Source organism: Eublepharis macularius, chromosome 9 (genome assembly GCF_028583425.1).
Source record: "Eublepharis macularius isolate TG4126 chromosome 9, MPM_Emac_v1.0, whole genome shotgun sequence".
In the NCBI taxonomy this organism is placed as follows: domain Eukaryota; kingdom Metazoa; phylum Chordata; class Lepidosauria; order Squamata; family Eublepharidae; genus Eublepharis; species Eublepharis macularius.
In genome coordinates, this window is record NC_072798.1 from 29,032,674 (window position 1) to 29,044,919 (window position 12,246).

Below are 12,246 nucleotides of genomic sequence, written 5' to 3' on the forward strand. Positions count from 1 at the left end.
CCATTTCAACACAGTGGCTATGCCATACTTCCCTAGAACTACTACAAAAGAATAATGAATTAATAAGCAAGCTCACCCTAATCTGATTTTGAGCAAGCTTAAAAAAAAATTAAAATCAGAAACACAAATATAGTGTTTCCCCTCCAGTTCTCATATCCATATCTTGTTGTGTACCTAAATGCCTCCCTCCAGGCCCTTTCCAAAGTCTATGAACCCTGCTGTGCCATCCACTCAATGCAAAGCCTACCTTTTGTAAGTTGGCTGGCAACAATCACTTGCGAGGAGGGCACAAATGCAAGCCAAGCCTCCTGGCTTTACCAAGGTATGCAGCTGTAATGGCAGGCAGAATGCATGATATCCCAAAGGCTTAAACTATGAGCGGGACCACAAGTGACGCCTGACACAGGTTGGACACTTGCCAGCTTCCCTCAAGTTTTGATGGGAAATGTAGGCAGCTTGGCGGAATGTTGGACAAGTGACAGTTGAAAAGTCCATTGGACAGCAGTCAGAGAGCCAAGCTGCAAGACTAGGATGCCTACATTTCCCATCAAAACTTGAGGGAAGCTGACTAGTGTCCAACCGGTGTCAGGTGTCACTTGTGGTCCCACTCTATGACTCACATCCTTCCCTTCCTGCTGAAACATGGGCACAGCATGACCCCAATCAAACAGCCTGAGACTGCAGGGGTGCTGTGCTGAACTGTAGCTCAAACAAACAGGACAGTTTCAGCTAACAGGCCTCAGGGCAGAATCTGTGACCATGAGAGAAAGAGCTGGGAAGAGGTACTGTACTACTGTAGCCAGTCACAATGAATGTGCAAGACCCAATTGACTCAATAAGGTGGCATCAATCTACCACTGTGGCCCTTCACTCAGCAAAGGCCTACCAAAGATACCACCTCCGTTTTTGAGAATATGTGCAGTTGCAACTGTGCTTTCTGTAAGGCAACTCCTGTCATGTATTAAAACTTCTTTCCTCCTGCCAGCTCCTTCTCTCTGCCATCTCACAGAGGGGCTCAGATCAGTTGCAACCTGTTCCAGAGCATTTTCAGTTGTTGCTCCAACACTCTCTAATGGTCTAACAATGGGGTTGAAATCTATACCATTCCTATATGTGTTGTGGGAAATGTGCACAACTGTATAATTCTGGCATACTTTGGACTGACTATGGCATCTGATTTTAGTGTGGTTTATATAGATTGTGGATTTGGTTGTTTTCCCTTGATGGTAACATAAAGGTAAAGGTAGTCCCCTGTGCAAGCACCGAGTCATTACTGACCCATGAGGGGACGTCGCATCACGATGTTTTCTTGGCAGATTTTTTACGGGGTGGTTTGCCATTGCCTTCCCCAGTCATCTACACTTTAACCCCAGGAAACTGGGTAATCATTTTACCAACCTCGGAAGGATGGAAAGCGGAGTCAACCTTGAGCCGGCTACCTGAACCCAGCTTCTGCCAGGATCAAACTCACGTCGTGAGCAGAACTTGGCCTGCAGTACTGCTGCTTACCACTCTGCGCCACGAGGCAGACCTATGTTTTTCATGGTTTTGTTATATGTGCACACACATGCATGCATGCACCTTAGGCCCACTATGTAAATATTTTAATAAACTAAAAATACTCTACCTTTGCAACTTGGTGTTGTGCTATTTTTGATGTCGTACATATTCCTGTAGATCACAGGAAGCTTACTGATCAAGAGTGAGTTCATTCCCCACTTCTCCAGCTTCTCATAACATTCAGAGTCAAAAATGTTGTGTGAGCGTTTGCAGTCATTCCCAAACCTGCACGTCCCCTGGAGGTAGTATTGGCATATGTGAAGTTTGATGCAGATCTTCTTAAAGGTGCAAGACCCAAAGGGCCCATCCCCTTTATTATAGTATGTGCATATCTAAGAAAAGAAAGAGAATATGGAGATAAGAATATCTTTAAAATATGAAGATTTCTGGATACTACTAATCCAAGACAAAAACATAGATGAGTAAATGTTTGGATGTTTGTAAACTACATGAGTTCTGAGTGCAGTCTGAATCCTCAAACTCTAGAAAATAAACTTGGGATAGCTGGGATCATGCAAGAAATGTGGTTCGTGTTCGGGAACCAAGTGATATTCAGTAGCCATGGACTTCAGAAGACACACATAAATTACAAGCCAATTGCAGTCATTTGCTACACTAACATATACCCTTAAATACAATACAGGATGAAACGTGGAGATTAGTGTTCAGTTACACTGATGTTATCTAGTTATAATGCCTGAGAAAGAACACACTTCTGAGTTTTATTTTCTTCTTGTCCATCATGGATAATTAAGACTGCAGACCATTTTGTTTCTATCTGACTAAACAAATGACACCCCAAACACAAACACTAAGCTAAAATGGACTAGCTAACAAAACCAAACAAAATGTTTATAAAACAGTAAACACACCTAAGCACTTTGAATACACTATTATTTTTTAAAAAATCAGTATACCACTAACTCAGCATGTTTAACTCCTAAGATGTTTAATTCCTAGGATAATTTTCTCAATTTCTGAGTGAGCCACCTTTTTAATCTTTGACTTAAGCTGCAACATCTTTACTGTCCACTTACTTCCTACCCAAACAAGTGAGCCAGACTATTACAATGAGATGTGCTACTCTTGCAAAAACACCTCTAAGAACTAGAGGCCCTTAAAGGTTTGTTTTAGCCAGCACTCTCAGAGATCTCTGGGGAAATCCAGAAGAAAGGCAAAGACAGTTGTTGTTATCCCATGCTGTTTGCCATCAACACCAAGTACATACTACTTTGAAAATGAAGGTCTCATTCCCAGCTAATGACCATTCACAGAACAAAAGGTAAATTATGCTGGGGCTCATAGCAACATCCTATGGAAAATATACTTCCACTGATTCAGTATTGTTAACTTAACATACACAATGTGTTTGGTGACTTTCAAGTTAACTGGTAATGCTCTACTGTTACCATTCCTTGGGGATATACATTGTATTCTACTAGCAAGTAATGGTAACTATAAAATACGAGAAATATCATAAGCAGCAGGGCTATAGCTAGTTTGCTTATATACAGTCACAGACTTGCAAACAGCCAGTCAGCTGGTTGCTGGAGACAATAAGAATCACCTTCGGTGTGGCAGGCAGAAAAACTTTACAAAATACAGATCTCTCCCAAATGATTAAGAGACATCTGTGGATAGGCAAAAACTCTTGTGCAGTATTTTTTTATGTTACTTATAGTCTGCTTTTCGCATTGAAACTCAAGGCAGATTACATAGTGTAAGTCAACACAATCAAAAGGATGGGACATCCAATAAACAATGCAAAAGGATTTGGATTGCAGAAATCTGGAATCAAGCAGAAATCTGAACGGAGTTGAAACAAAGTTGACACGTTAAACATAGTAAGATCCTACTTACAGCAAAAGACAGTACAAACCATACACAGCAGTATATTCCAAAGGTCCTATCACTTTACCAAAGCATCTTTTGGAATCATTTTGTTACAGTACAGACCTATTACCTGTGTAAAAAAGCCCTCCTGAATAATTCAGTTTTGCATAGTTTGCAGAAAGTCAGGAGAGGGGGAGCCTTCCTAACCTCATCAGGCAGGCCGTTCAATAAGGCAGGAGCCACAACACATGGGCAGCTGCTGAATTTGCTTATTTGTAGGGGGGGGCCTGCAGAAGGTCCTGCTCAGATGAGTGAGGTTGTCATGGTACAGCACAGAGTGAAAGGTGGTCTCACAGATATTAGGGTTCAAGTCCTAGATACTAAGGGCTTCTTGACATGGTCCTTGTATTTCAGAAGCCAGGATGGGAAAGGATCCAGGACAGAAGTAGTGGTCTTCATAGCTCCAGGATCCTGTCAATATCCTTTATGGAAACTAGGTCAAAAGCAGGGCCGGATCTAGGGCTTCCGGCGCCCATGGCAACCCAAGTCTGGCATCCCCTTGCTCCCGGTGCTGCATGATGACATCACTTCCATGACATCATCATGCAGGGCCACGCGTGTCACCGGGGGCAGACTACCCCCCCCCCCGTCGATCCAACTCTGGTCAAAAGGAACAGAGCAGGCAACATATTAGGCATTTCTTCTGAAGATCCATGTTGCTTTGCCGCTACAGCTTCATAGGTCTTCCAGTGAGCTCTACTGCATGGTCCAACAGATTCAGAGTGTGCACCCCCCCCCCCAAAAATCTGGGTAATCCAGATTTCAGGGATTTAAAAAAAACCGAAGATCCCTGAAATCTGGCCATTATTTAACTGGCTATGGGTAATAATGTCTGGGGACCTGGAGGGCATTTTTAAGCAATCTTCACCAAATGTTCAGGGAACCTACTCCTGGCTGTCCACTAAATTTCAGGAGGATAGGAGCCCGGGGTCCAATCTATGGACCACTTAAGCTGCTCCCAATCTCCATCGTTTCCTATGGAGGAAGCATTTCCAAGCCTTTTCAGCTTCTCTCCCCCTTGCTTGGGATTCTCTAGTTTGTTGTAACTCCCTTGCAAGCTTATTGCTGTCAAACCAGAGAATCCTTTTACTGAAGCAAGAGGTGTGAGGCTTGCCAAGCCGCAGAGTTTAAAAGGCCACCAGTAGCTGTGGTTTGAAGAGGCTCTTTTGGAGATGGGGCAAGCAGGAGGGGTAGAATGGGATGGAATCCATTCTGCCTGCTTCCTCCTCCCCAGCCCTGCCAACCTAGCACCACTGTCTTGCCATGGCATGGAGCTCAGCTTGGATTGGCTTTGTGCTGCCGCCGCTCTTGCTCAATGCCTGAGGCTGCCTGCTACCTCCTCCCCCACCCCGCCAGCCTTGCACCACTTTTCTTCAGCAGCACAGAACTTGGCTCCATTCACACTCTTGTCCTCTTGCCACGGCTGCTGCTCCACCTTTGCTGTGGCTCCATAAGGTGGCTGCCTATGGCCAGATAATCTGGCCCAGCAAGTTCAGGTGCCTGGGTCCAATTGGGATTTTGCCCTGGAGAACCAGCACAGCTGGATTATGCTAGATCAAAATAAATCTGTCCTTTTTTGATGGTTCCCAGACCCAGATTCCCCCGCCCCCACAACCCTAAGTATAAGTTCTCTGCCAGCATTGTTCTAGATGTCTCCTGGCTCTCTTCATGTTACCCACCTCCATGATAACTAAGGGCAGGAGAGGTCAACAAGGGGCAACCTTGCTGAGAGCTTTAAGAAGCTCCACACTCAAGCTCCCACTGCAGTCTCAACAGAGTACATATTTGGAATCCTAAGATCTCCCTGAATGTTCTGGAATCAGTGCAAGGGTCAGTGCAGAAGATGAAGCTCAAGTGGTGATCTCTTTCATGTGTTTCATGAGCAACAAACACTGTAAACTGATTTAAATCATGATTTAAATCACTAGTCAGTAACGCTTGATTTAAATCATAGTTTTCTACATAAAGACTAATTCTTGCTGGTATAACTTTAATATGCAAGTAGATGAAGATTGTTCACAAACTGTCATCAGAATAGGCCAGTTCTTGATATACTGCTCAAAACAGTCCACCACAGAGTTCCATTTAACATCTTGTAGGAGCGTTAGCTTGGTTCCACCCATCTTTTTCAGAGCTGCTGCAGCAAAATGATTGTTACAGAAGTATTTAGCAATGTCAACAACATTAGTCTTTATTTCTGGAACACTTAAGTCTTTGGCTAAGAGGTGCAGCAAATGAGCACTGCAACCATAAGTTATTAGCTTTGTATTCCCTTCCTGCTCTTCTAAATTTCTTCTCATCTTGGATACATTTGCAGCATTGTCTTTAAGGTCTTTTTCTCAACTCTGTTCATGTTATAACATTTTTGCTGTGAAGAAGAGGCATGTGATCTCTGCTGAGCTGACACAAATTCAGTTTTGAGAACTGCAAAACCAAGCATCTGTGATAATATCTTGTAGGCAGAGAAACTGCCCAATAATCTTACAAAAACCTCTGGAAGAGCATGACATTGTGAATGGATTAATGGAATTTATTTACCAAAAAAATTAAACATATACAGCCTTATTCTACATAATTAAAAACTAATCTTTATTTCATGATGGAATAACCTTTGGATGGTAATATATTTTCCTCAAAAAGCATTTTATTTAAAAAAATCCGATTTAAATTTTAAAAAATCTGATTTAAATAAAAAAAATCCGATTTTTTAAAAAAAATCATTGATTTTTATCCACCCTGGTGAGCTACAGTTCTTGGACACGTTGCACTGAAGTTGTTACCCTCAACCACAAATAGTTTAAGGCTCTATTTTAACTTGGTAATACTGTATGGATAGTGTTTATCCATGTTACGTTTATGCTCTGAGCCACCTCAAGCAGGTCTCTGAAAAGGATGCATATAAATGTTTTACCTAATGGTTCCATTCAGCCACCATCTCAGTTCATTCTACTTTCCATGCATACAAGTCCATACAAGTTAGCCTGAGGCCAAGATGGGATGGGATGGTACTGCTGAACACCTACTGTCTGCAGGACAGTATGCCTATCTAAACAAAATAGGTGGCACATGGAAGAGCTATGTAGGCAAGTGCTCTTCAAACAACACAGTCAGGCCAGAAAATTAATACTAATAACGTTATTATCAACTGCATGCTTATATACCACTCTTCAAGACATATTAGTTCCCACTCAGAACAGTAAAAAAAGTTTGTGTTATTATTATCCCCACAATATGACTGGGGAGCTAGGGCTGAGAGAAGCAGCTTGCCCAAGGCCATCTGCTGAGCTCATGGCAGTAGTGAGATTCAAAACAGCAGAGTGCTGTTTCACAGCTCAATTGTCAGGGTCTCAGCATCCCCTGCCATAATTCAGGGGCGGACTGCTGAGTAAAGGCCTAGGCCAAGGACTGGACTCTAATAAACATTATGCTCTTAGGTTAGAGACAGCTGTGGCTGTCTCCTGTGTTTCTCTGAAAGCGTGCAGGGGGGAGCCCCCTCCTGAACTTAGTCATCTCCAATTTATCTGCCCAGCTCCAGCACTCAGCCTGGGAAGAAGAACCATTGTCATGGATACATAACCTTGGAACTTCTGAACTTTCCAAAACATCCTCTCTGCTTTCCTTCATTGTTGCTTTGCTTTGCTTTTGCATTACACACACCATAGCTAGGGGGGAGGGAACTGGGCTGTCCTAAATTTCAATATAGGCTTGTGCCTTGGCGCAGAATTCATTCCTGGCAATGACCCTATAACGGATTGCTGAACTAGTAGATTATCAATAAAGCTTTAATTCATGCAGTTCTGGACTCGTGTAGTGAAGTCATTGAAATATACCTGGCAGAACCTTACACTAACCACTTAACCACTATGCTACAGAATGAGTCATGATTCCAGGCTTCAAGATGTCATGAAGCTTACTAGAAAGCTGGGGTTGCTTTTCAATGTTTAAAACTTTTAAATATTTTCTCCCCGCTGTATTTCCAAACATAGATTTGCTACATATGAGGTTTGGAGCTTGACTTTTAAAAAACAGATCTGTATATTAAAATATTTGTACGCCGCTTTTATCCACAATGGAGGCCCAAAACTTCTCCCATTATTCTTTCTCTCTTCCATTTCATCCTCACAATGAAACCTCTATAAAGTAGATGAGACTGAGGGAAAGAAAAACTGACACAGGGTAACCTTGCACAGCGGTGTGGGGATTTGAACCTCACTCCTAATCCAACACTAACTACGACACCTCTAGAACCACTTATTGTTCTGGTCAGTTTTGCTCCTCCGTTGACTTGATGTTTCAACTTTAGAGGAAGCGCCAGTCACATCCAGGGGGCCTCACCTCAGGCAGGAGGGAAGAGTCATTCTGAAGCAGCAGCAGGCATAATTCTTCACTGATCAAACTTTCCAGCCCGTGTTCTCTTAGGACACTCAGATTATGCAGAGAATGAATGTCATGGATGAATTTGCACTGTTTCCTGTACGTTTTTTTTTTAAAAAAAGAACATTAAAACATGCCAATAACGGCAACAATTTTTCACTCTCAAATAAGAATTTATTTAAAGCCATACAGTGTGATTGCTGTGTGTTTACTCCAAACTAAGTCTCACTGTTTTCACTGAGGCTTATTCTAAGGTAAGCGAAGAGAAATTCTTATTGTCCTACCGTGTTTTGAAATGTTTAAAAAAGCCTCTACTTTTTCTGTACTTTTAACTCTTGGGTTTTTCATATCAAGATCCAGGAAAAAAGCAGCTTAGCACTAGACGGATTGCAAACTTTTTTTTTTCTATCCTCAAAGAACAATTAGAGACAAGTTTTGCTTTTAGCAGAATGAGGCTATGATGTCAGGAGATGTGTTTGTGTTTACTCTAAAATTTAACAATGAATATTTAAAAGAAAAACGGCAAAAGGCTGTAGCAAAAAAGGTTCTCTCTTTTGGAACCTTGCATCCAAATCCCATTTTTCTCTGTAGAACAGGAAACACTTCTCACACAAATTTGAGCTAAGCAGCTCAGGGCTTACTTGCCCTCAGAGGGATAATTTTTAGCTATTGGGGAGGGGGGGTCATCTCACTAACTTGTCACTTCAGAAGATGAGGATGAAACCAAGACCCCCCTGAAATCTCCCACTTGCTCTCTTTCCTTACACATCTCAAATTCACCAGGGTTACAGGATGGGTAAGGAATCAAAGCAGTGAAATCTCATTCTTAGGATGCTTTAAATTCCTGAGAGATCGTGGCGACTGTCTGATACAACCCCAACCCCCAAAGCACAATCTTGAGGCACTTCAGTGGTTACTAACCTATTGTGACATGAGCTTCTGTAGGCCAGACCCCACGACATCAACTTCATAACATGGCAGGCAGATACAAAGAGAAGGTCACAATGCCCCGGAAGGAGAGGCTACACATCTCGGCAAAAAATGGGTGCTATTTCTAGGGGCCACTCATAGCAATGTCAACATTCTCTGTGAATTAGGCCTTGAGCTTCCTCTCACAGAGTCTGAGGTCAGCATGACGCACATGCCCATTTCACGCAGCTCATGAAGGGAGCTGTGAAGGAGGAAAGCTTACACTGTTAAGACTGGTTTGTTTTATAGGTGCTACTACACTTCTGCTGAAACAAGGGTCCTTATTACTTTGTCTGCAACACAGTAACACAGCACAGTCTTAAAACACTTTCTGGGAGTGAGCAGCATTGAACAGACCCAAAATTAGACCTGTTTAGGATTGCTCTTGAAGCATACCCTACCAGAGGAATTTGTTGCTATAGGAGAGTTAACACACAAGGTCCCTTTCCTTCCTGTTTATTAGTAAGTGTGGACAAGCCCCACCATTGTAAATCAATGAGGAACCAAGGATTTGCCATCCATCATAGTCAGAAACTATATGGAAGCAAAAAAAAAAAAACCCCAAAACCAGGCCCAACAGAAGCAAGCCATAGACTCCCTCTGAAAGGCTTGTAAAAGACAACGCTCCCTAGGGAAAGGGTCTGGATGTAGTTTCATTTTAATTTAATTTGAAAATTCCCGGAAAAACCACTAGAATGCTGTCTATGTTGGCAATATAGCTTCAGATTGGTAACCCTGTTGGTCTGCAGTAGAAGATCAAGATCCGGGTCCAACAGATCCGAACCGGATTCAGGTCCAGGAACACCTTAGAGCCAAAGTAGATTTCCAAGTCATGAGCTTTCGAGAGTCACAGCTCCCTTCAACAAAAGCTCATCCCTGGGAAATCTTTTTGGCATTTATGAACTTTGGGGTAGGGAAATAAGTTTTCATTTCTCTACAGAAGTCAGCATAATTGCATTGATTCGCTGACAATAAAACTTGCATTTTTCTTTTTTCTAAAGGCCCATTTAAGGCAGTCAAACACACCGTTCAGCACAACGTTCAGCAGTTTCAAGGAACAGCCCCTGGGCGCCTTTAAGACAATGGGAGGAGGGGCGTAGCGCCCTGTTGCTCAACATTTGCCCCTTTAAATCCATAACAAGCACAGCACCGCTTCTTCGCTCGGAATCGGCAAACCGGCTGAAGACGCTCCGCCGTTTTGACGCCCGTCTCTTCGAGCCGTTTGCACGGAGCTCGGGCGAACTTTGCGCCAAGCCATTGCGCGTGGAATCGCAGCTACCGGCTAAGCTCCCAGCCGCACCTTCGTGAGCGTCAATCCCCTTGAACCCACGCAGGGCTTGCGCGCGACGGAGCGGGCTGCCCCTCACGGCCTCTGCCGCGAAGATGGGCCCCGCACCGCCCTCGTTCCGCCCCGGGCGGCTGACTCACCTGGTGCCCTGGTGCCGGCACCCCCCGTACACGAAGTAGCGGCAGAGGTGGAGCTGCCCGCACTGCCCGGCACACGCGCCCCCGCCATGTTCCCCGCACAGCCGCGCCTCGGTGGCGCCCACCACGACCCGCAGGTCTCCCTTCCCGGCCGCCGGCTCTTCGCGGGCCACCAGCGCGAACCTCCTCGCATCCTGCAGCACCCGGGCCAGGCGTGTGGATTCGTCCCGCAGGTGCAGCCGCCGGGCCAGCTCCGTCTGGGTCAGGCAGCCGCCCGAGGCGCACACTTCCTTGAGCGCTCGGCTGCTGAGCAGCTCGACGGCCAAGGCGTCCATCCCGGGGCCGCTGGGGGAAGGGGGCCGCTGGGGGAAGCGCCGCCGCCCGACGCTTTCGGGAGTTATTCCCCGGGAAGGCCCCCTGCCGACAAACGCCTCCTCGGCGCCCTCTCGCAACTGCCCCTCCGGACAAAGCGCTCCCTTCGCCGCTTCGTAACCGGGGAGAAACGAAACTAAAAGCCAGAAGTTGGCTGGGCGGGCCTGGGCCGGCGAGCCTCTCGGCGCCTCGCCTTTGCAGCCACGCCCCGGGCGGAGCGACGGACAATAGGACTGCGCTGGCTCGGCGCTGTCCTGCTCCAGACCCGAGGGGGCGGACGGGCGCTCTGTTGCCAGTACAAGAAGGGCGGGGCTGGGAAGGGATCTCTTCCTCAGAAGTGGTTGCGGAGCTCAGCGCCTGGCTGGAAAGTTCGTAGAGATTTTGGGGGTGGAGCCTGGAGAAGGCAGGGTGCGGGACCTCAGTGGGGTATAACGCCATAGTGCCCACGCTCCAAATTCCTCCGGGGGAACTGATCACTCTCGGCTGGAGATCAGTTGTAATTCCAGGAGAACTAGAAGTTAACTAGGGATAAACTAAGTGGGGGGTTTCTCATAGTCGGGCCAAAAGCAAAACATTGTGGCCAAGCTGTTCTCCCCCCTCCCCACCCCATCAGTTTGCCACTTAGGAGTGATAATAAACAGGAAATTACTGACGCTTTAAATGCTAACAGTGTTTTTGTTCCAGCATAAGCTTTCATGTCCCCCGAAATGGGCAATACGCTGGATTAAAATGGCAGGTCTGAAAAGGGCTTATCTTTCCAGTGTTGATATATAAGTCTTTTAGCAGCTGTAAGGAAATGAAGGAAAGGGGGGGGGGTGTCCGTTGACCAGTTAGATTCCAAGAGACAGGCAAGTCGTTTAACAGTACTTTAACCTCAAAATAAATGAGTTTTGTAACACAAAATTAATATGACTAAAAAATTTCTCCCAAAAGGGCTGAATGCCTGAACATGACCACAGCATATGCTTTAAGAGATGCATCTTGTGATTTACACCACCAACAGTTAGACACTATGCTTAAACTTTTAGTTAAAAGACGTGATGTTCAATATACCCTAAACATAATTTTTTGCTGAATAAGCCTCAATTTAACATCCATAGCAGCAACAGGTATATGATTTCTTTAAAGAAATCTTGAGTGGTGTTGAACCCACATACATTTCTGAAACCAAATATTAATTTCATGAATATCTCCACAAGATATATAAAAAGGGATTGCATGCATAGCATATAATTTGAGGTACAATATTCATTTTTGAGTGTATTTACTTTTCCCCATAATGACAAGTTTAAGGTTCCCCATCTATCCAAATCCAAGGTTACATTTGAGATCAGTTTATTAAAATTCAACAAATTCATATACTTAATATTCATTGGGATCAATAGTCCAAGATAAGTAATAGCATCTGGGCACCATTGAAAATGTCCCCCAGTAATTAAACTCTGTGATACAGTGTTTCGTGATAACATGAATTCTGATTTTGTCCAATTAATTGAATAACTAGACAAATCACCAAAATTATTAAACTCATTAATTCAGGAATGGAAGACTTGTGATTCTGAAGTACATAAGAAAAGATAATTGCATATAACAATTTTAAATTTTAGAATTATGTATAAAGCCATGTGTATGCAATAACACATGTGTATATAT

The 12,246-nt window shown here is 44.3% G+C and overlaps 1 protein-coding gene across 3 annotated transcripts in view; it reads right to left on the reverse strand.

Moving 5' to 3' along the window:
• LOC129335676 (protein mono-ADP-ribosyltransferase PARP12-like) overlaps positions 1 to 10,698 on the reverse strand; it is a 33,223-nt gene extending 22,525 nt beyond the window's left edge. For all 3 annotated transcript variants that reach the window (XM_054988426.1, XM_054988427.1, XM_054988428.1), the window contains exons 1-3: positions 10,225 to 10,698; positions 7,789 to 7,924; positions 1,628 to 1,892 (exon numbers count right to left, since the gene is read on the reverse strand). In XM_054988426.1, coding sequence (XP_054844401.1) covers positions 1,628 to 1,892; positions 7,789 to 7,924; positions 10,225 to 10,556 — 733 coding nt within the window. In that variant the 5' untranslated portion in view covers positions 10,557 to 10,698. The remainder of the gene's footprint in view (positions 1 to 1,627; positions 1,893 to 7,788; positions 7,925 to 10,224) is intronic.
• Positions 10,699 to 12,246: the final 1,548 nt, after the last annotated feature.